Source organism: Taeniopygia guttata, chromosome 2, assembly GCF_048771995.1.
Source record: "Taeniopygia guttata chromosome 2, bTaeGut7.mat, whole genome shotgun sequence".
Classification (NCBI taxonomy): Eukaryota; Metazoa; Chordata; class Aves; order Passeriformes; family Estrildidae; genus Taeniopygia; species Taeniopygia guttata.
The window spans coordinates 139,854,998-139,878,498 of record NC_133026.1 but is presented as its reverse complement, the minus strand read 5'-3'; the positions used below and the strand labels follow the sequence as shown (position 1 = coordinate 139,878,498).

Below are 23,501 nucleotides of genomic sequence, written 5' to 3'. Positions count from 1 at the left end.
GGCAAAGATAACCAAGTACCTTTGTGCTTTTAGGTTTTGATGAAGTTTAACGGGAAGCAGAGAGGCTGTTCCCTGCCCCAGGTGACAAAAAGCTGCTGGTTAGAGGTCTCATTCTGGGTCTGCCCGGTGCCTCAGCTCCCAGGGCCAGCACGAGCAGTCCTGCTCCCATACTGATGCCCCAAAGAGCATCAGCAAAACCCCAGGGGAAGCAGAACAAATTAAGATCCCAGTCCTCATATTTTCACAGGGCCAAGTCTACCCCTGTATCAGCACTGTGTGTAGCAATTATGGATGAGTCACTTTAATTAACTTTGCCCTATTCCTTTTTACTGTAACATCACATAATGTTCTTGACTTGGGTCAAAAGCATTAGCCATCAGTACCACAAGCACTACAAAGAGCAAGGTATTTGTTTAGATCCTCTCTCCCATTCTTTCTAATGAAATGAACCTGCTAGCTAATATGTGTAACAACTACACACATCTCCAGCTGCAGCTGCTTCACACCCTCTCTGGGCCGTGGTTTCAATGTTTGGCTCTCACTGGAAAGGATTCTTTTCTCTGATTGCAAATTTCCCTGCTACAACTTTTAGATTCCACTTACATATCACTGACAAAACCAGCATTTTAACAGTGGTTTGTTTCTTCAAGTCAGGGCAGCCACCAGAAAAAATTAAGTACACAAATACTGCAAACTTAGTAACTTAATGGTAAAAAATGAGTTTATTTCAGAAGTAAAAAATAACAAGAAGGCTACAAAAAAAGGACATATATTCTAGCTAGGACATATTTTCTAGGATTTTATTCTTATATAAAAATATCTCCAAAAGCCTTTAATAAGTCTATGATTCGACCTGAATCACACTATACATATTTAGCTTTTCACTGATTAATAATTTGAAAGTGCAGCTAAGGTCCAGAGCAAATCTTCTCAAGATGACCACGTTGTAGCTGGGAAATGAGCTGGAGGGTGCCTGGCTTTGGCCCGTGAGGCGAGCCTTCGTCTCAGCTGCCGGACTTCTGCCATCAGCTCCCACTCCTGGCGCGCCAGTTCTGCTCGTCTTCTGTCTAAAGACAACAAAAGTGCAAGAAACTTAACATTGCAACTAGTGGTTTTCCATAAACACTACAAATACCTGTTGGAAAACAGACATCTCTGTCAGAGAAATGCTGGTTTTCAGTACCACTGGATGTGAGGCAGCCCTCAGACTGGTAAGAGCAAGTTCTTTGAAAGCGGTGCCTCTGCTGGCTACCAGGTCAGGTGCAATGGGGGCTACAGCAGGTCTGGAGGTTCCCACTGCCTGCAGATTTTTGTATTATATACATATAATATATATATAATATATGTATATAAGGTGCATTGGAATTTAAACTGTGCTTTCACTGCCAGAGTAGCTAGGACAGACCAGAGGAAATTAGACTAATTCTTGACTATAACCCCCAGTCAGATTTTGATGAAAGACAACTCTACAGCCTCTCAACATTCCTGAATCATAAACAGCTACGAAGACAGGAAAAGCATGGGTAAGATGATCGGGTCAGAATGCAACTAAAGTAGGCTGAGGTTTACCAGGACCACTGTCATAACATGACACACTTCAGGCACTTCTTACCTGTGCCATCCCTGGGAGCAAAGACATTTTCTGCAGGTGTGAAAGAGAACACAACAATAAACTGGTTTACTATCCACTAAACACCTACACAACTAATGACTCAATCACACAGCTGGGTGTTCCAGCAATGCTCTGAAATGAAATGTGAAAGAGACTCCTAACTTATAAACTTACTGTGTGGTGATGATGCTAATGTAGACAAATCATTGAGATAGATGTTTCCAGGCCTTGGCACCTGGTGGACTTCTACCCCTCTCTCTGGACACCTGGCCTTTAAATTGTGCAGTCCCTCTGTGGGAAATGGAAAGAAGGGTTATTTGTAACTTAAAAATATTGCAGTTTCTAGTGAATTTTTCTAGCTGGAGGTAAAACAGTTTTTCTCCAGGAAGCAAAGCTAGAACAATCACCCACTCCAGTTAATGGCAAGAACAATTTGCTCAGAATTAGAGGTCAATGTTTCTACTCTTCAGGTCAAAGCTATGCATCACAGCATTTCATTTTAAGGAATTACAGCTCTGTAATTTCATTAATTTCTTAAAATTCCCTTTAAGAAATTACAGCTCTTTAAGAAATTACATGTGCTGTTTCTTCCTATGTAATTAATCTGACAAACAGGCCACTAAGATCATATGGAATATGGCTACTCATGCTTGTAGTTTTAGGAGCCACCCACTTTAATTATGCACAGTTGCAAAATACTGCATACTAAAACATTAGGTAAATAAGGACAAAGGCTGAAAAAGTTTGCCCAAAGCAATACTAATCACCTAACCCTAATATTAATCACTAATTTTATGTGCGCCTTGGAAGCATGGTGGGGGGGTAGGAGAAATACCTGCAAAAACACACAAATGCAGCACTTGAGAAGGATGTACTGGCCAATTCTGGAAGCAGATAAATGTGTTGGGGTTCGTTTGTTTGTTTTTTAAAACAAACACTTGGAAAACTACTTCTTGGTATAATGCTGTATGTCATCACAGGACATTATTTGACAGAAAATTTCTAATGGATGCAATTTTACAATTGTTTCAAGATGAGCTAAACCTGTGCTCCTACCAAAAATGCCATTTATATTGCTGCAGTTGATAGGTATCAAACTGAAATTTCTTTCCAAGTCTGGCCTTGGAAAACAGATATATCTGTTTCATGAAAGAATATTGCCAAAAAGCACTTATGGAATGCTTAGTAAGGAGTTATGTTGAAGTTTATCCCCAGTATTGGACAGTTTGTTTGTATTCAGTCATTGAATGCTTCATGCCAACATCCACACAGAACTGTGTTATCTACATGCTCACCAAAATGTCCATCCTCCCTTTGCAGCTTCTCAGCCAATTTTAACTCATCATTCCTTTTGCCATCTAAGAACTGCTTCCTGTGCCCATCTACAGCAGCAGCCACCTTCTGCTCTTCCTCCAGCTGAGCTTTATTCTGTACAACATCTTCCTGCTGTGCAACAGAGATATTAAATGTCTTCAACAGATGACTTGCAAGGAAAAAGCAACAAACAGAACCATCTGGATTATTACAGATTACACTTCACCCTAAAATCAAAATATGGTAGTCAGCTGTGTGAAGGTTTCATTTTGAAAAATGTCTCATTCAACCATCTGGAGAAAGGTAAAAGTCTTGGGTCAGAGAATAAAAATGAGAGGAACTTACAGAAATAGGAATATGCTTTCCTAAGGCTAAAACATCCTTACTAATTCACTCTTGTGCTTCCAGCTTCCAGATACTTCCAGTCAAAACAGAAAAGGAGAGTTCTAACAAAATATTTCTCTAATACATCTCAGCTTTCTGCACTCCCTGTTACAGGTGGTTACATTTTTGCCAGGCTCACTTAGAAAAAGAAATTATGCAAATACCTTTTTTTCTTCTGTCTCCCTCATGGCCTTCAGCAGTTCAGCTTCTTTCACCCTGTTGTCATGCAGGAGCTCGACAATCTCCCTGTAGCGCTTCTCCTGCTCCTGGTCATCACGCCTGAGTCTCCGCTGCTGGTGCAGCCTCCAGTCGGTGTCAGTGTGCTTCTGCTCAGCTTTGGCTAAATTTTCTTCAGCCACCTAAGAAAACACCTTTCTTACCAGAAATTCAGTCTATCCCAACTGCACAGCCTCACCTACAGATCAGGCAAGACTAGCTGAGGTGTTCTCCGGTATCCCTGTCAGATGTCCCTGATAGAGCCATTCACTGACAGGTGCAGCTGACATAAGATTGATACCTGAATGCCAATACTTTCACCCACATCCATCTGCTTCCAAAACTCAAATGCTGTTTACAAAAATTCAGACCCATATGTTTATTTCTAGACAATACACAAATGCAGATGCCAAGCATATGGCCAGTGGGATAGCTGCAACTATTTTTCCAACTGTGCAGTTACAAGTTCTGAGCTTGAAAATCTGAGCAATTCCTAATGTCAAGCTACACACATTCATTACTGCAATTTAGAAGACAGCTTCTACAGCTGAATTTCCTGCCAAGTACTACCAACTGAAACCTCCTTTGAGGCTGTCTTTTATTTTGTTATGGTTACAAACAAAACATGTTCCTTATCAGGAGGATGACTTGTTTTGAAAAGCAGTTTTGAGTCTTATGTGCATTCTAAGTTTTGAGAAGTAAAAAAAATAAAAGCTAATATTTCTGGCAGGTCCAGAGAATTCCAATATTATACAGCTGTATGGACACTTCAGACAGATTTTTGGAAATTTCAAAACTTTAAACATAGAATCTTAATCTAGGTATCTAGAAATGAGATTTTTTAGAAAATATTTCCATATTAACTTGAACTAGTTAATTACAGTCAAAATACTATTAACTAGTGCTAATTGTATAAATTAGCATATTGACTCCCTAGAACACATGTTAAGATCCAATCATCTTACTGTATGAGCTTTCTGTATTTCTTCTTTATCTATTTCTGTCAATCTCTGAACACCTTTCAGATCCACCTTTCTTTGATGGGCTTCCACCTCATCTTTCATTTCCTTTGTAACTGCCTCTTGGTTTTTGATTAGATGCTGCCAAGCACACAAACAAAAATTATCGTTGCTAAGCTACTAGCTCACATTGGTAATTCCATCTCTTTAACATTTATTAAAATATCATTAAACTAGTATTTGAATATATCCACACATCTCATCCCACTACATATAACAACTGCCCAAAAAAGTCATAGACCCTGCTGTTTTATCCACTTGGAATTAGATAAAGCACGAGTCATAACAGTGGCCTGAGTCATGACAAGGGATGTAATTCCATTCTCCAGATTACAGTGGAGAATAAAAGCAGATTTCCAACCTAAAAGAACCAGATTCATCATGAAAATATTCTGAAATTTATGGCAAATTTTAGCCAAAACCCCAAAATGTTTCTTAACTATAAAGTGTGTTTCATGGCCCCGGGATTTGCAATAAATACATCTGCAGCTTGAATGCAGAGATGATTTGCCGCAGTAGTAGAACCCAGCAGCAGACCTAGAAACATCATTTTAGCTTACCACCTTTTTTTCACATCCACCAGGGCACATCTACACTATTTTCTGCAAAAGTTATAACCCCTTCCCAGGCCTGTAGGAATCTACTGAGCAACTGCGGCAAAGTCAACATCCTTTGAGGCTGGAGCAGGGACCCTCGCTGGCGGCAGTGAAACAGTGCAGGGAAAGCCTGCATAGACTTTGTGGGCAAACAGAGATCCCCAGCTAGTTAAATAATTGCTACCTTTCCAGCCTAGAGAGGATGATCACTGTAGAATTAGTTCCTTAGAGAGCTGACTTTATATGTACTGGAATAAAAATGAGCTTAGCCTGGTTTGTGTTATGTAGCCACAATACAGCTGGCTGTGTATTGAATAAATAAATGCTAACAGAAATTTAGCCCAGTCATGTTCAGTATGGATTATAAAAAGTTTATGACCAAAAGCTTTAAAAAACCCAAATATAAGCTGACACGTTTCAAAAATGAGGGTCAGAACTGGATGTCTGTTTCTCCTTTATTCCATTGGATCTACACATACCCAAGATGGATACATGTAGCTTTGATTTCTAAACAGTTAACTGAGTATTTTTAATAAAAATTAACATTTCTAAAGCCTTCCATTGGCATTCTTGCTTTGCAGTAATTTATAATAATTATTTATAATAATTAACTAAAATTTAACTTTAAACAGAATTACTGATTAAAGCCATTTATTACTGAATAGACATATTTCTGAATAAATCAATCATTTCAGAAAGGAACTGCACATTCCTGATGAACCATCCACTTCTTTTTGCTTAATGATGTTGTTGGCAACTTGACATTTTTGCATCACCTACATCAATCTGCTATACTGTTCTCTCCAGAAAATGCAGATATGTCTGGATATCACAGATGAAAAGGTGGGAGTTTCCGGATGAAGAACACATTTTATACACTTATTTCTTTTTTACATGTTCCTCACTTCCCTCAAGCTGCTGAGCCCACAACTAAACCCTGCAGGCCACTGTGGAACCTCTCAATCAATGGCAGAGTTAATTTGCAATCTGGACATACAGCCCACAGACAGCTGGGAATTCACTAGTCCTTTAAGGAGCTCATTACATTTTTCAGCACTGCCACTAACTGTTAAATTATGCATTTAAAGTTGAAGCAGTCCACCTCATGCTTAATACACCTCTGGGCTCACAAATAACAGTATATCAACTAAAATTTTAGTTATGCATTTTTTCCTCATTTATTTTCCCTATTAAACCTTGTAGAAAATAATTGCTTGAGCAATACTCAACCTTTCTTGCAATTTCATCATCAAGACGTTTCAGTTCCATTTGAAGCTGATCTTGCTGGTAGTTCAGAAAACACCTTCTTGAAACATCTAAAAGCTGCAGTTCCTTTGCTTTCAGTTCTCTTTTCACAACAGCAAGCCTTCGAGGCCAAAATAAACAGAAATAAACAAATAACAGAAATAATACTGTATATGTAAAAGGTCATAACCAAAGAGCACAAACACGCAATGCAGTTAGGCATTAATTACTGTGAGCTCATCTCCAGCTTAAAAAAGCTTAGGACAGCTGCTTTCATTCCTGTAAAATGTCCAATTTTCATTTATGAGACAAAATTAAATTCACAGATGCACATCTTCTAGTGGCAATATCCCCAGTTAAGCTTTGAAGTCCTGTGCTCTGTTTCTATTCCACTTTAATAAGTATTAGTTTAATGTTGCAAGGATTCATAACTGGAAACTACTCCTTAGAATAACTGCCAGTGTCTTGGTACCTCTTGCTGCACAAAATTAGTCCCAAGTTTATTTGGTAAATATCAAACTCTTTCAAGGAACAAAACCACAAACTCAAGGATTAGCTTGTAAATAAAGGCTTACTGTCATCTTTAAAAAAAACCACCCAACTCTGTAGGTTACAGAAGTTTAGGAGATGTGATAAAAACGTGGTGGTTAGGGACACGGTTTAGTGGTGAACTTGGCAGTGCTGGGTTAACCATTAGACTTGATGATCTTAAAGGTAATGTCCAACTTAAATGATTCCATGATTACCTCTAGTTCATCTAAGAAATTATGGAGATGTTGAAATTCTCTTAAACCTTCACAACTGCAAAATGTACAAACTCACTGTTCAGCTTCATTCTTATCACAGCTCTTTGCTTATAAACCGATACACAAAGCAGTGGTTTTTCTCAATCCACTAGAAATCCAAGACTGTGTACAATCACTGATCCTGTAAGTGACTCTTGTATCTGCAGTGTGGGTCTGCCCACAATGCAAGTCTGAAGTCTCTGTGTGCAGACACACAGTAATTGACTGTTTAAGAGACTTCCCAATCCAAAGGAAGCAGAAAAATGTCTGGGAGCTGAGACAAGAATATGAAGTGACTTGACCTCTAATCTGCTGTATTCCCTCCAGGGAGGAATAGGCGAGGTAGTAATACAACCCAGATCACTTAATTCCCACACCAAAATATGACCCACCAGACCACAGTTATCCCACATTACAATTTATACCAATTAGTGGTTATTTCTCCTTTACTCATGGTTAAAAATGTTATAGCAGGCTACAGTAGCCAGACCCCTAATGCTTCCTATGTTCTAATACCTCTGGCTCTGTTCTGCCAACTTCTCTTCTTCCAATAGGATTTTTCGCCTCTGTTCTTCAGCTTCTTGAAGTAATTTCTGCTTTCGATACCAGGCTTCATCTTCTGCTTTTTGTTCCTGTGCTTTGGCTTCTGATTCATGTGCTAATTGTCTGCATGGACGGAAGTCACATGTTAATTATTCAAACCAAATATCAAGAAATTACTTGATTACTTTGAAATTGGTGACAGTACTAGCAAAGAACTGCTGAAATGAGATGCCATGAAAGAATATGGCATCCCCTTCATAGTGTCAAAGTCCATGAGGAAGAGCTACCATACTGACTGTTAGAGACAACAGGGCAATACAAATGAGTGCAGGTACTTTCTTCCTCACATTCTTAACAAAAACTGGTTTCTAAGGGTGCCTTGGCATCATGGTACCCACTGATTTCAATAGTAAGCTAAGAACTCCTGGCCCTTCAAAACTTGGGCCCCACAAGGTGAACAGAGGTTTAGGCTCTGGCTATGAGCTTCCAAGTTTGGTGACTTGTAGCCCAATATCTTCTGCTAATTAGCAAACATTTTTTATTTAAGATAAGACTAATGATTTAATGTAAAAACATGTCAAACAAGTAATTCTCAACCTTTAGCAGCTATTTCAAGTCCTTTTCCTGAATTTTCTTATCTCTCTTCTCAAGACTACACATTACAACATACAAAGGCAATTACGTCCACCTGTACTTCCCAGTCTGAGACTGTCTTCAGTTTCTCACTAATACCTCTCTCGCAGGTATTCAATTTCATCCTGTCTGATCTTCTCCCATTTCTGAGCTTGATCATTCACAATGAACACGGGATATTTATTAAACACAGGGTACTGTCCTTTTGTAAGTGGTGTGAAGTCATCAAGCATATGCTGTGGATGGATATCCAGTGGTGTAGCCTCCATAAGATGATAGGCTTCCTTAATCACAACATTAATGTCCACGTTGTTACGATGATGAAAGAAATACTGTAAGAGACAGGCTGCCATTTACATTCTACACAACATTATGCACTTTAATGTATTTTTACATAAATACATGTTTATTTTTAATGCACATATTTGGGAATTATAATGAAAAATAGCAAGATATCTATTTGAAAAGTTAATTTTAAAAGTTTTTAAAGTTTTCCCTACCAATTCATAAAACATCACCAGCTCAAGTGACTTGAGCCAAACTTCTTCAAGGTGGGAAAGGATGCTGTGGTTCTTTTCCTTCTCTTCAAATGGCAGCTGTATAAGGGATTTGGGAAGCTGGGTGTCAGTGTAGAGTGCCCAACAGTGACTCCTACCACTGGATAAACCTGCCCTGACTTACAGTGTTGAGCCATGAAGCTCAGAAGTTTCTCCTCTTGCAGGGTTATTCTTCTTGTCAAAGATTTTATCTACCAAGAAACTCTCTAAACAGTCATTATTAAACATAGCAATAATGTTATCTGCTTAATGTCAGTCAAATTGACTGCTCAGAAGCACATTTTAGAGGTGGAACCCTTTGTTTGCCTACAGAGATATTGTCACAAGAAACCTCTTCCCATGGAACATTAAACATAAAGAAACATTTTAATTTAGCTTCAGAGAACATCCAATAATACTGCCTAATTTTGAAAATCTGTCAAGACAATAATGAAACAACATCACAGAATTATTGTGTATTGTCTCCAGAAGCAGAAGTCCATATTAGATCCTCAAAAAAGAGACAGAATAATTTTGTGCTTGATGAACAATTGAAATTTTAAAAATGGCCTTTAGTGACATTAGAAAGCTTTTAAAGTTCTCCTTGCATGAAACTGCAGGAAACTGCTCAATGTTTTCCTCATTTATTGTGTATTTGTCAAGTACCAGATACTAATTTGGAAAGGGATCTCCTTGTAACCTGTCCAACAACGGATACAATGCTTTATACATCTTTTCCACATGATTGACTTAAATATGAAAATTTTTACCTCAAAATCTGCTGCTTGATTACAGTGGAGCAAGGGAGCTCTGGAACATATAACATAGGCAACGACAATCATTAGAAAGTATGAAGGATGGTTGGAGAAAATATTGTCAAAGGTTTTCAGCCATTCTTCTCTTGTTAGAACCTCAGATAATAGTGTTTCTAGGAGAGGCCAAGCATAAACCTAAATTATTTGGGAAAATTGACAAAATGATCCATTAGTACAATTTAATCATTCCTTTTAAAGAAACAATGTGATTTTTCTTGCCTTATACCAAGAAGCTATTCATTTATGAAAAAGGAAATAAACAGAACATTTCAAGGTAAATTTAATCACCTACTGTAAACATACAAAGTTAATCTGGGGTGATTACAAATAAATTCCTTATTTCACTGGATGTCTAAATGTTCTGTTTAGGTTTGTGAAGCTATAATAATCCCTAATGATAAACAGGGATTAGAAAATTAATTCATCACACTTATGTCCATATTAGAAAAGGTACATTTATAATTTGATGAGTAGATTTTTAAGCAATGTGGACTTGAAAGCGAAGAACTTCTAAAGAAATAAAGTAGCATATATATGATCATGGACAAGGAAAAACAACAGGAAATCAATGATATATTCTTTACACTCTCACATAATTCACTGTTATTTAATGAAAACTCCCCCAGACTAGAAATATATCAAAATAAAAGACCAGTGCACTATTATTCATTGCAGTATATTTTTGTATACAAAAGCTGTCTACACGATTACCTGTGAAGTCACATTGTATTTTATTAAATGCTGAAGTAGTTCTTTGTCATGATGTGCCAAAACATTTTCCACCATACCAAGGACATTAAATGGAGGATTGGGAAAGTACTCAAACCAGTGCTGACAAAAATTAACTGAAAGAGAACAAGAAGCTGAACACAATCCATTGTAATCCAGAGTGAAAGACTGATGACAGCCTTGAAGTTGGTTATCAAGCAGATGCATTTAAGATGTTGTTTCAGGCAGCAAAACCTGTTTAAGATATTCCCATCTCTTCTCTTTCCAAGTATTCTTAAACCATTCCCTCCAGCTGCACTGGCATGGAATTTTTGTGTCAATACACTGTGAACCAGAATGAAGAACTGATCTGGCTCAAATACAAAATGAAAAAAAGTCTGTGAGCTGTGGGACTAAGGCATGGAAAGCAAATAGGAATATTTAAATCAGTGTTTCTGTCTCACAAAACTATGGCCTGGATCATGTAATTTTTAACGTACTAAGAATAATTTCTGTAAACTTGGATACTTATTCACCAACAGCATGTGGCTGCAAAGTGGGTATATATACTTGGCAGCACACATCTTCTGTAGACTTAGCAGCAGCTGCAACAACTAATTTAAGTGTAAAGCACTTTAATTTAGAGTGTTTCTTCAGAAGATAGCCACAGCCAGTGTTCAGACAAATGTCTAGTTTTGAGTTACCACATGCTCAAGACAACTAAACAGAGTTTAGTTGAGAGAGATTATTCAAACCTTGAAAGAGATCATTCCCTGTTGACTGGGCGCAGGTGACAGGTGGGGTGGGTGGCTGTGACTACTTTTCCCATGTCTCAGAGACTTAATTGTTATTATATAATTATGCTAGATACATAAGGGTTTGCAAATGCTAGATACATTTCAATAAGACTTTACAAACACTGTTAAAACTGCTAACCTTTTGCTAGAAACACTGCAAAAGGAGGTTTCATATTTTGAGGTTTTTGTTTTAAGCTCCATATTAATTCCTGGTAACACCCTGGTGACCTATTAACAAGGAAATACTTTATTCATTTCAGGAGGAAAACCTCTTTTGCTTTGGAAAGCTTAAACATGTTGAAGCATATTTGAGTTTTTAAAATCATTGCTTACCTACTACTGTAGCAACAACTTCAAAACAGATCAGCTGGTTGTTCTGGAATAATTTTACAAATGGGAATGCTAGCAAAGGCATGTAAGGTGTCTCAGCAAAGATAGCAGACCAATGAGCTAGAGCTGACAATGTCCTGTACACAGAGGCAAACAAAAAAAACTGTGTAGAAAACATTGATCCAAAACCAAACAAAAATATAGCATTTATTTTACAATCAAAACATAGAAAGATTGCGAACTTCAAGACAGATGCAGGATTGTATGAGTTACCAAAACAAAACTGCATGAGGGCACTACTATGTCATTTTCTAATTTTTCTTCCAACTGCTTCCAGCTACTGGATACATTTCAGATGACTATATGAAAATAAAAATCTGTAATATTTTAAATAAATACAAATATCTATTTTACCTCTGTAGAACTCTCAGCAGTTTCCCACTTTTGATAGGGTACTCTTTCTGAATATTTACGAATGCACTGTGGATTCCTCTATCTATCAGGCTACTGAATGCCAAGTGGTTTTCAGGAAGTTGTAATAAGGAACGCCAAACAAACATCCTGCAATTAAAATGCAGCCTTAGTCAAGGAAATTCTTTTTTCACAGGCCAGTAAACACAAGCAATTTTATTTTGTGCAAGCATGAACATGCACACAAAAAACACCTGTACTTAGCTGGATATTCTCCAAATTCTTTCAATAAGGCCTGCAGACGTTTCTTGTTTAATCCACCTCGCAATTCATTCTACAAAACAGGAGATCAACAATAAATGTAACCATTTCCTATTTTTTTGCACTCTAATTGATGAGAGTGGCTAAATATTGGAAGTTTATCACATGGTGTCAAAGAAAAAAATCTAGCATGTATTGCTGTCTGCTACATAGTCCTAGGAACATCAACAACAACAAAAAGGTAATTCAATCATCATTTATTGTCTCCTGAACTCAAAGCACAGCTGCCATTGATTTCAGTCAGAAGCAGATCGGACCCAAACTGACTGAACTATGTACAATTAAATGATGGATATAGCAAACCATAAAGAATACTAACATAACAAATAGATCATATGGTGATACATAAACAGGAATATAAATATATATATATATATATATATATGTACACATAAAAGGCCCAAGAAAAAGAGCGAGAAAATGGCACCATGATGACAGAGGGGAATAAATGTCACAGTAATTAATCTGCTAAATAATTAAGAAAAAAAGGAAATAGGTCCTAGGCAGACATTTTAGAGGTGCCAGTTGGCTTTCTGCGGGGAAGCAGATCAGATCTAGCAAATACCAAATGTGTCACAAGTTGCTTGAACAACTGCAGAGGTACCCCAGACTGGAGGCAGCTCTGGCTGTATCACATACTGTAGGAGCATGGGCTAAATAGAGAGAAAAAAATGGTACTAAAATTTCCTTAATCCCTGCTCTGCTCAAATATCCAAGTGCTTCAGTGCCTGAATTTGTTTTTTAAAGCAAATGGCAATGAAATAGAAACACTGCAGACTGAACGACAAAATATTTGCAATTTCTTCCTACCTCTTTATTTTCAAGTGATGTATTTGCTTGCAGTTTTAGCAATCTGCTTTGAATTTTGCTTTGTTTGGATTTCCATGGCTCCTTTGACCTTCCTGAAGTCACTTTTGTGATCAGTTTATTTGCCTCTGAGGTGTACTTGGGTCCATCTTCTACAACTTTGAACATGAATGGTGGAGGCTAGTATTAAGTACAAATACTTTGGTTAAAATCTTGTAAGACGGATTACAAATAAATATAATTTGTTGCTTATTCTATTTTATATGCCACATTTTTGAGCTTGATGGCCATAAAAAGAAGACTAGAAGCATATTTATACTATAAATAAACAGATATAGATTGTATTCTCCTGGAAAAGGATGTCCATTAATAAAACTGCTCTATGAGAAGGTTTATGTAGCTTCCAAGCTAACTCAAACATCATGTTATTTTCTTGCTTAGCAAACAGTAAAAATATAATTGAGATACTAGAGATGTGTATCATATACTGTTCAGGTTATTTACTTTAGTGCGTTTCTCAATGTCATTAAAATATTTTGCATTTCTATAACACCAGTTAAAAGAATACAGAACACCTTTACAAACTTTAATTAGTCTTCAGTGTCAGGCAGGTACTAATTAATTCAATGCTGGAGATTGTGAAAGCAAGTGACAAAGTGGATATCCCAGTTTATGTCAAACCGTCAGCAAAAGTGCACATGGAATGTGTGTGACATCTTTACACATCCTTCCTCAGCTCCAGCTCCATCATTATCCAGAGCTGGCTACTGTTTACTTCAAAGACATGGTGATTAAAGATACATGGAATTCTGTATTTAGAAACCTGACTCCTATTAATAAATTAATGTAATAAAATAAGAACTGGTATTTAGAATGTTTGTTATTTAGGAAGGATTAGAAGTGTATGATTGTGCCATAAGTGATGGGTGCTGGTATCCAATAACATAGTAAGAAGAACAAAATCACAGTAACAAAAACATCATTCGTGCCCACAGTTTAAGAGAGCATTAGTTGCAAAATATTTCCTGTAGGAAATGGAACAGAAGAGGCACAATTATTCTGTTTCCATTTCCTCCAAAACACCATTACAAATTGCTATAGAAAGAAATACCATCTCCCCCTTCCAACACTAGTAACACAGTGATATATATACCTTGAAAACATCAAATTACCTGACAGGCTGGAGGAACTATGAAGGAAATTGTACAAATCACTTTTTCTTTATTTGTATTGTTAAATATGGCACCTCTGCAAACTACTGCTGATGCAAAACATATGCAGATAAATATCATCTTTAAGAGGTCTTACTGCTGTTTTAAGAAATGTAAAATACCTTATTTCCTTCTTGAGTCAAAGCTTGGACACTGTATAAGTTAAGGCTTCCATTTTCCATTACTGAGGCAATATACCGTCCATTCGGGCTAATCACTGCTGTACTAATTCCGTCTTCAGGACTCCCAATGTCAAAAAGAAGTTTGCATGTTTCTATATTGATAAATCTCATAACATTATCTTGACTCAACACTCCAAGGACCTACAGGTTAAAAGGATTCATCTATTAATACTGCCAATGTAAAACAATGTGGAACATCCAATTTAGTAACAACATTCCAATAAGCTAAAGCAGCAAAGATTCAGCACAGTAATGTGCATTTCCTTTTGTGCTGTATACCCCTATACCCCCCGAGCCCCCCAAAAGCCCTCCAAGTATAGGTGTTGAATCCACTGCCCAAATACTCCTGTCTTAAGCTTTATGAAAAAACTGACCTGATTGGAGCCCCCATCAAATTCATCAGGGAGGAATTCCAGGTGACGGACAGCTCGCACTTTCTCGGGCATCTGGATTATTCTTATCAAACGCTTTAATTCCAAACACCATATGTGAAGATGATTTGATTTCCCACCAGCTACCAAAGTGTGACCATTCCTGGATCACAGGTAAAGCTTCCATCAGCATATTATAATTTAAATTAGTGTTAGCTAAAAAGAGAGATTGCTCATTTTGTTCTATGCCCTCAAATCAGTTCTGAATCAGCCATTATTCCTGTGATACTCTCCTGAAAGAACAAAATAGCTCCTAAATAATAAAATTTCCTTTAGTAAAGGATAGTTTAAACCTTATTTTAGTGGTCACTAAAAAGCAACCTAATTTATTTCAACTGCTATGGGACTATAATAAAAACTGCTATTGATCCTTGCTGAAAATATCAGCCACAGCAGAATTCAAAAACTTATCATAGTCTATAGCTCAATACTTCCACAAAATATTACAAATAAAGAAAGAGAACCTGTTTAAAATCATAATTTTTATAGTCTGCCTTTAGAATGTTTAAAATAGCAATTTACCTGGTAACAGCAAACACCTTATAAAATAATACAAAACCTTCTACAGGAGCTGACAACTGGTATTTACAGTGAAGAGTATCGAATTCCCATGCAAAAACAGAATTATCTTTGAAACAGCTGAGAATGGTGTTACTCAATGGAAGAAAAAAAACCTGGAAGAATATGGAAAAGAAAAAAAAAAAGGGATGTTGTCAAGGAAGTACATTTTAAATTACCAAAGTGCATGGCAAAATAAATCATGGGAGGTGTGGCTATTACTGTAAGTGTGCTAGGCTTGGATCCCACAGGGAGCTGGCCCCTGTCCCCTGTGACAGCCTAGAGAAGAGTAGGTGTGTTCTCCTTGCACTGGTTAAAACGTGTTGTACCCTTTGCTAAGCCAGTTTAACTAACTGAAATAACTGTTAAATTTTATCTGTCTTGTTTTTATGACAGTTAAACTTTATTGTTTCCGATGAGTGCAGAGAGGACGCAATATAAATGCTGGGGACATCACTGGCTGAGATTAAGTCAGTGCTACAAAGTTCGTTGTTTTGGTCTGAATGATCTCTTGGGGCTTTGAAAATCTGGAAATATGGATAGGTGGGCTGGGTTTCATCTTAGTGACTGAAAATCGGACATTCAGGCCAAATGAGTCACTTGACAGTGAGCAAAAGAAACCTGTGGGGAAAAGAGTCATCTCAGCTACCAGAGTAATTTATCTTCAGAGAGACTGTGCTGTCTGTCCTTCAGGGACCCTGAGGAAAACTAGACAAAAAATTGAGAGCAGATGAATTTTGGTAAACTGGAGTACTGAATAGTTGCTAATTTTCTGCTTTGCCATGGAAAAATACCACAGGATGGTCACAAGCAGCTGTTGAATAAACAGTGATGCTTTGGAAATGATCGTTGTAGATATGTTATATTCTCATCTGTCTCACCTGCTTCTCTTCACTTTGCACCTCAGTCTCTATCTTTTTAAATTAGCTTTGCCCCATACCAACCTAACAGAAGGTGTATGTTGGAGTGCAACTGGGCTTAAGAGGCATCAAAAAGCACACAAGATGGATGTGACACTGCTACAGTGGTTCAGAGAGCAAGCAAGAATCCAGCTTTGCACACTGAGTGTCAGGCCTGCGGTCTAACAATAAATCTGAACTTCAGTAAAGCACGTATTTACCTATATGTCTTAGACTGTGGGATGAGAATAAATACCATTATTCTAAAGACAGGAAAATGAAATCCAGATCATTTGCATAATGTCCTATAAGAAGTGGTAGCACCAAAGAGAGCAGGCTCCTGATTTCCAAATGTGATCTATTAATTCAATCATAATCTCTACTGTTTGGCTTTAAAGTTTTTTCCATACTGCAACATCCTCATCCTACTAAATTCCAAGAGCAATTCCAATTCCCTACACATAGCCTACACAAAACAAGATACTGAGCACTAGAAAAATCTCCACTAGAGAAATGCATCCATCTTTGGAGGAAGGATGTTATAATTATTTTAGCAACATATACTATACAACAGTTTTAATAAAACAAACAAACAAAAATTTATGGATGACCTTTCACAGTAATTGCTAGGTGACTATTTTAAGCTGACAGAATTTCTGCCTGACCCAGAACTGGGTGAGGACACTCAAATGAATAGCCTTGTTCTCTGCAAAAGCAGCACGGCTTTTTAGTGGCCAGCCTGACAGGAAACTTGGTTTGAAGTGGTGTTTGTCAGACTATTCACTGCAGGGCAGCACGTGTGCAAGCCATGCTCAGGCACTGGGTCAGGACTTTCTGTAGTACTTAGACCAAAGTGTGACATTTGGTGGCGCAGGCAGACCTGTTTAAAATAGTGTAATGCTAAGGGAGACCTACTTAAACCACTCCCTGGCACAAACATGTCATCCTTCTCATCCCATGCTGTCCCAGTGGGTCTGTGCAGCAAACAGAAGCAAAGACACCACTAGGCTGAGAAGCAGTGATTTCTTTTTGCTGAGTTCCTTTTCAGCCTCATTTGTTCCCACATTCAGTGCTTTGCATGCACAGACAGAAGAGCTTTGGAATAAGAAGCTGAATGAGGCAGGTGGTGGTGACTGTTTGAAGTTACCATTATAACACCAAAACTGTTTTTTTAACAACACTCTTAGATCCCACTATCATTTAGGTTGGAATCAATCTACACAGGTCCTGAGCCCACCCTAGGCTAATGCAAGGTCAACCTAGAAGATTATTCCAACTTCCAAGTTAAATTGGGTTAGTCAAGGTCATGTCCAAGCAAGTTTTGAGTATCTCTAAAGACGGAGGCTCCTTAAAAGTTCCCAACAGATCTCTGCAACTACTGACTCGTTATTTCAGTGATCTGGGTGATGTGATAGGATGAAAGTTCAGATGAGATGCCCAAAGATGACAAAAAAGATTCATCTGTATTTTAAAGACTATTTACAAGTAAATGGATTTTAATAAGTGATCTTATACCTACTGTGGTGTGGTGTGCTTGTTCAGCCTTTAGCAATTGCTCTTTACTCACCTTTTGTATACCCACAGACTGACGAACATTCAGCTTTCTTATTCTTTGAAAGGTGTCCAAGTCCCACAGTTGAGCTGTATCAGTGGAAGTAGTGATGGCAAACTTGCCTGACTCATGGACAGAGATGGAAGACACAGAAGACTCATGGCCTCTCATCCAACTAACTAGCTCCTGGGTTTCTGTAGAAGTTGATGAAAATATATGAAAGTCATTCAGCCACTGTCAACAACTACTACTTTATTCTTTATTGTCAATACTATGCTGTGAAAGACTTTTAAGCATAACTAGTATATAACCATTTGCCATCACAGCCCAACACACAAGAAACAAAGGTATCAGTCTTCACATAGGTTTTATACCTGTGTGGCACAACCTTCTCCTCATCTCCAAATAACATTTTACAAGTTATGCTTGGTTCTGCACAGAAAGCCAACTTGCACAGACTTGATTCATTTAGTCTAAAAATCAATCTTAGAAAGCCATGAACAATGTGATCAGTTAAGTTCAGCATGCCTCATAGAATATCTGATGTGAACACCCATAGAAGCTGAGATTGAATGGTCTGGTTAGAATTCTGCACTTGTTTTTACTTGTGGACAGAACGTGTGAATGATTACACAACTATTTACAGGTGCAAAGAATAAAGGTTTAATGACAATGGGCTATGACTACAGAAAGGCAGAGTCAGAAAGCAACAGCTCATTAATTCTTTTAGAACCTTAAACATTTTTATGCTGTGCACTGCATTCTAAGGAAATGGCTCCTCTGACTGCAGTGTCTCCCACTTGTGACTGCATGACCACTAATCTTCCCTCAGCAGCCAAACTGCACTCGTGGCAATTACACTGTTTACATTGGGTGGTTTGCCTGGCAGCCCATGGAGTGGTTCCAGCTACTGCTGTGGCATCAAAGATAGGAAATGGCTATAAAGCAGCTCATAAAGACTAGCAGTCAAACTTTCTGCTGTGCTTACAGACAATGGAGTGCTTAAAGCTATCATCACCTGAGAGGTGACAGGGGATTAGAGAGTATGTATTCTGAAGAAGGGATGGAGCCCATCAGGTAAGAACTGTCTAAATACCCTAAGGAACTGTACTGATTGAGGTGAGCACCATTCATATTTTAGCACATTCTTCAGTATGACTTGATAAATGCAGACAGCACCATATGAACATGCAGTACTCTCTGGAGTAATAAGGATTTCTCTAAGTGCATCCAAATATCTAAGTTTGGTCTTGCTGTTGTTGAAAGGAAGAGAAAGAGTGCAGAGGATTTCAGACCTTAACTCTGACTTTTCCTATATTTTGAGCAACATTGTGCTACATTAAAATCTTCACAGATAATCTCAAGCCCTAAAACTGTAGATGAGTGACTCCTACAGCTTTTTAAAAATGTTTAAATCCAGGCAATAATTTGATATAATGGAGACATTACAAATGCATTTTCTGATAGGTAAAGAATAATTTATGAGGAATGAATTGTCACCGCCCTTCACCATTTAACTTCTAATCAAGACAGAGACATGCAGCTGTAATTTAATTTTTAATTTTGCTTTTCAATAAGGATATAGAACTACTTGAATACTCAAAAGTATTGACATTTCTTTTAGTGTACACTGTCACTTTGTTCAAATATTTTGCTGTAAATATAGTTAAGAATTTGTTCAGTTGCAAACTAACATACTGTCAACTGGTTTTGGCTTTATTTTAATACAGTACTTCATTCTAAGTAAACATATAAAAAACTGCTTTAAGAAAATTAACATACCTAACTACAATCCTGTGGTGGACTTCAGTTAAACAAATGCCTGTGTGACTCAGTGAGAATAAAGAACTCTGGCAAAGCAAAGGGTTCATTTACCCAAGGACTATAACCAACATGGGCCCAAACTTTTCTTTTTAGACAGATGGCATGAAATACATAGTATAATTTCTATAAAACAAGCTGTCCAAAAATTTAAGGTCAAAACTAAAATTATATATGTTTTCATGCCAATACAGATAGCATTTAAGCCTTGAAATTTCTCCTTACCTGTATCAAAGCACTTAATGGAATAATCTGCCAAAGCCACAAGGAACTCTGTCTTTCTGTGAAGATTAAATGCCAAAGCAGTGCAAGCCTGCATTGTTCTCTGAACGAGGTTGAACCTATTTAAAAATACACATTCTCATTGTGTTAGGAAACTTTGGTTCATTTAATGTCAAGTGAAGTAGTAAATTAATTGGTTTCAATATATTTCACAGAGAGAAAAAAATAAACTCAAAAGAAGGAAGTAAGGAAATAATATCTAATTATAGTAGATCTAAAAATGAGTGCTAGTATTTTAAAACTCTAGTAAAATGCTGAAAGACTGGCTGATGCATTTCTGCAAATGAAAACACTAGTCTAGTCTACTGTAACTCATTGACCTGTACTGGTCCAAGAATAACTTCTGGTGGTAGCCTTTAAGTTCTATGGCACCGCTGTTCTTTTTACAGTTGCAAGCCTCTGATCTATTTGAGCAGCTAAACTAATGAAATAACATTTAGGGAGCCTACATGAGACAGTGGGTTGAAGTTTCGTCCCTGAGCAAACTATTACCTATTTAAAACTATCTAGTTAAAACCCGACCTGTGGGATCCTGTCCAGGCAAGTTCCACACACCTGAATGGTACAGATGTCTCAGACAATTAAAAAGTCATAATAGAAATATTCTTACCTGTTCCCATTCAAGTCAAAAACATATATATTCCCTTGGCGGTCTCCAGCGAGGAGAGAATCCCCAGAACTGTCAAAAGCCACATTCAGAAAATGTATTGTCTTTGAATGGTACCCCTGGACACTGTGAATGATGTTCACTATAACTCTGTAAAGAAAAACAACCAGCAAAACAACCATGCTTAGAATAATTTTATTACCATTTATATCTGCAAGACATAGAAACATTTTAATCCTATCTTATGATTTTACAATTCTGATTTTCCATGTTCTATGAAAGATCTCCCATGAAACCCATGTACTTCTATATGAAAAGTATGCTACAAAGGAAGTAATTCACTGGGTTGGAAGGTGGGTAGGAGATATGTAAAGCAGATGAGGAAAATTCACCATTCACAATCCTTTCACGTGGTTCCTGGTTACCTGATTTCCATTATTCATGAATAACACTAATATACACAGATGTATCTGAAAGCCCAATTCAACCCTCAGAAGGGAACCTGGCTCATCATTACCACTGCAAAGAAACGTTCTACAAAACTGAGAAGCTGTGCAGTACTGTAAGAAACCAGTCTGTTTAGATATGGAGAAAATCAATTTTAATATCACTTCTTTTCACAGTCTTAGAAAGTATTTGGATTGTTAAGCCTGGAAAAGAGAAGGCTCTGAGGTGACCGAATTGTGGCCTTCCAGTACCTGAAAGGAGCCTACAAGAAAGGTGGAGAGAGACTTTTTACAAAGACCTGGAATGGCATGACAAGGATGAATGGCTTCAAACTGCAAGAGAGTAGGTTTACATTAGACATTAGGAAAAAATTGTTTACTGTGAGGGTGGCGAGATAATCAGGCTCCCTAGAGAAGTTCTGGATACTCCATCCCTGGAAGTGCTCAAGGCCAGGCTGGATGGTGTTCTGAGCAGCCTGGTCCAGTGGAAGGTGTCCATGGCAGGGGGCTTGCAACTAGATGACCTTTGAGGCCCCTTCCACTGCAAACCATTCTACAATTCTATGAAGAAAGCCTTTTTTATTACTATTCATCTGTGCTATTACAGAACAGAACTTTCTAGTTTTCCACTTCTATCCTTATAAGGCACTGTCCACACAAACAGAGCCAGATGCAGAAATGAGCTGTAAGAGGAAGGTTTTTCCAGGAAGCAGGACATCGAAATTTGGAAGATCTGCTAATCCAGGATTTATTGCCTAACACTGAACAGCCCAATCATTTTGTATTATCACTTGGATGTGAATTCACAGTTAAACTAAACACCAAAAGTGTGCCAGATATTGGCAGGCTGATTAAAGACTGCAGAGCACTTGCAGAATGCTCTGACCATGGTTGCATGAGATGCTGATAGCTTTCTGAGGCACAGAATATGATACTCAGAATGCTCTGACCATGGTTGCATGAGATACTGATAGCTCTCTGAGACACATAACATATTATGTGTATACCCAGCACCTTCATGCGGCTGTGGGGGAATGTTACATAGTCTGAGTGAACACTAAAAGGTCATACAACTATGGTGCAGACTAGAGATAAAACTAATTGCACCTCACTGTTAAGCCCATTCTTTTCTTCCACAAAAGGGCCATAAAAATGAAATCAGAAAGATAAAATATTTTAAAGTGCAATTGAAATCTAGTGATGTTTGTGTGGGATTATGACATTAAAGACCTTCTCAGCGTCACTCTCTGCCTCTCAAAAGTTTCCCTGCATCTAATCTAAGCAAGGAGAACACAGTTAGGAGTGCACAGGGCCTCTGGGGACAGAGACCTCCAAAGCATCATTTGTGTCGCTGCTCTTCAGCTTAGACCAGACAGTATTTACATAGCATACCACACTGCGACTAATCTCTTGGAATTCCCCATGGCATTTTATTCAATACACCTAAACAACTAGGGTAAGTGTCCAGCCAAGCTGCGCAGCCTGAGCGCGGGGGTTTCACAGCCTCCTTGGGGACCTGCTCCGCCTTCAAGAGGGATCTCATTAATACATGGAAGTATCGCAAAGGCGCTGCCAAGAGATCGGTTCCAGACTCTTTTCGGTGGTGCCCAGCGACAGGAGGAGGAGCAATGGCCTTAAACTGAAACACAACAGTTTCACCTCAGCAGGGGGAAGAACTTCACGTTGAGGATGGCAGGGCACCAAAGAGGCTGCCCAGGGAGGTCGTGGAGTGTCCCTCTCTGGAGCCATTCCAAGCCCACCTGGACGCGCTCCTATGGAAGCTGCTCTAGGTGACCCTGCCTTGGCAGATCTCCAGAGTCCCTTCCAACCGCAGCGATTCCGTCACTCAAGGGGAACGTGCTCCTTTCGTTATCTAACCGGGTATCCCCGGGTGCCCCTTCCACCGCCCCGCAGAGGCTCAGGTGGGCCCGGGCCGGCCCTGCCCGTCCGCCCGCTCCTCTCGGGCAGCCGCTCCCCCCGGCCCGGCCCCGTTACCCCCGCGCTGCGGCCGCCCCCGCCCTGCGGCTCCAGATGGGCCCGCGCCGCCGCTCGCCCAGATCGCAGCGCTCCATCCCCGCCCGGCGCCGCCGCTCCCGCGCTGCCGCAGGGCTCCGCCCACGCTCCGCGCCGGGGGGCGCCGCTCGCGTGGTACAGCCCGCTCCCGCTTCACCAATGGGGAGGAGCCAGAAAGGTGGCGAGCGCTCCCCCCCCCAGACATCAGCGAATGGAACCGCTCCATCTGCGGCCTCGCGGGCTGCTGGGAGTTGTAGTTTCCCTCGCGGGCGTCGCGCGGCGACTTGGGTGGGGACGGGAGAGCGGAGCGCGGCCAGCGCCGGGCAATGCAGTAAAAACGCCGCGTCCTCGCAGGCAAGTGCGTTTATAACGCAGTGCAATAGGTCACTCAGAATATTTCAGGCTGTCGCAGGCGCAGGACTTGTTC

The 23,501-nt window shown here is 39.0% G+C and overlaps 1 protein-coding gene across 11 annotated transcripts; it reads right to left on the bottom strand.

Annotated features, from left to right (window-relative positions):
- Nucleotides 1–703: 703 nt before the first annotated feature.
- TBC1D31 (TBC1 domain family member 31) lies at nt 704–23,467 on the bottom strand. 11 transcript variants are annotated; one of them, XM_030266628.4, is made up of 22 exons: nt 23,057–23,467; nt 20,619–20,765; nt 19,952–20,067; nt 17,921–18,099; nt 15,419–15,570; nt 14,840–14,999; nt 14,406–14,606; nt 13,076–13,252; nt 12,199–12,278; nt 11,948–12,094; nt 11,537–11,670; nt 10,410–10,543; nt 9,654–9,833; nt 8,447–8,679; nt 7,688–7,837; nt 6,372–6,507; nt 4,492–4,626; nt 3,475–3,669; nt 2,908–3,058; nt 1,787–1,903; nt 1,613–1,642; nt 704–1,067 (listed from the first exon to the last, which is right to left on the bottom strand). In XM_030266628.4, the coding sequence occupies exons 1-22, from the start codon at nt 23,131–23,133 to the stop codon at nt 931–933; spliced, it is 3,168 nt and encodes a 1,055-aa protein (XP_030122488.2). In that variant the 5' UTR covers nt 23,134–23,467; the 3' UTR covers nt 704–930. The 11 variants fall into 11 exon arrangements, with proteins under 11 accessions (XP_030122488.2, XP_030122487.2, XP_072781073.1 ...); XM_030266627.4 differs by having other exon boundaries at nt 20,619–22,700; nt 22,822–23,194; XM_072924972.1 differs by having other exon boundaries at nt 20,619–22,700; nt 23,057–23,190.
- Nucleotides 23,468–23,501: the final 34 nt, after the last annotated feature.

Excerpts from the sequence above, each read along its gene's own strand:
- TBC1D31 (XM_072924971.1), bottom strand. The coding sequence starts at position 20,845 with ATGTTTCTATGTCTTGCAGATATAAATGGTAATAAAATTATTCTAAGC. Across the intron at positions 15,571-17,920 it reads AGTCTGTGGGTATACAAAAG|GTTTTTTTTCTTCCATTGAG; the intron begins GTGAGTAAAGAG and ends ATATTCTTCCAG. Across the intron at positions 4,627-6,371 it reads ATGATGAAATTGCAAGAAAG|CATCTAATCAAAAACCAAGA; the intron begins GTTGAGTATTGC and ends TGTGCTTGGCAG.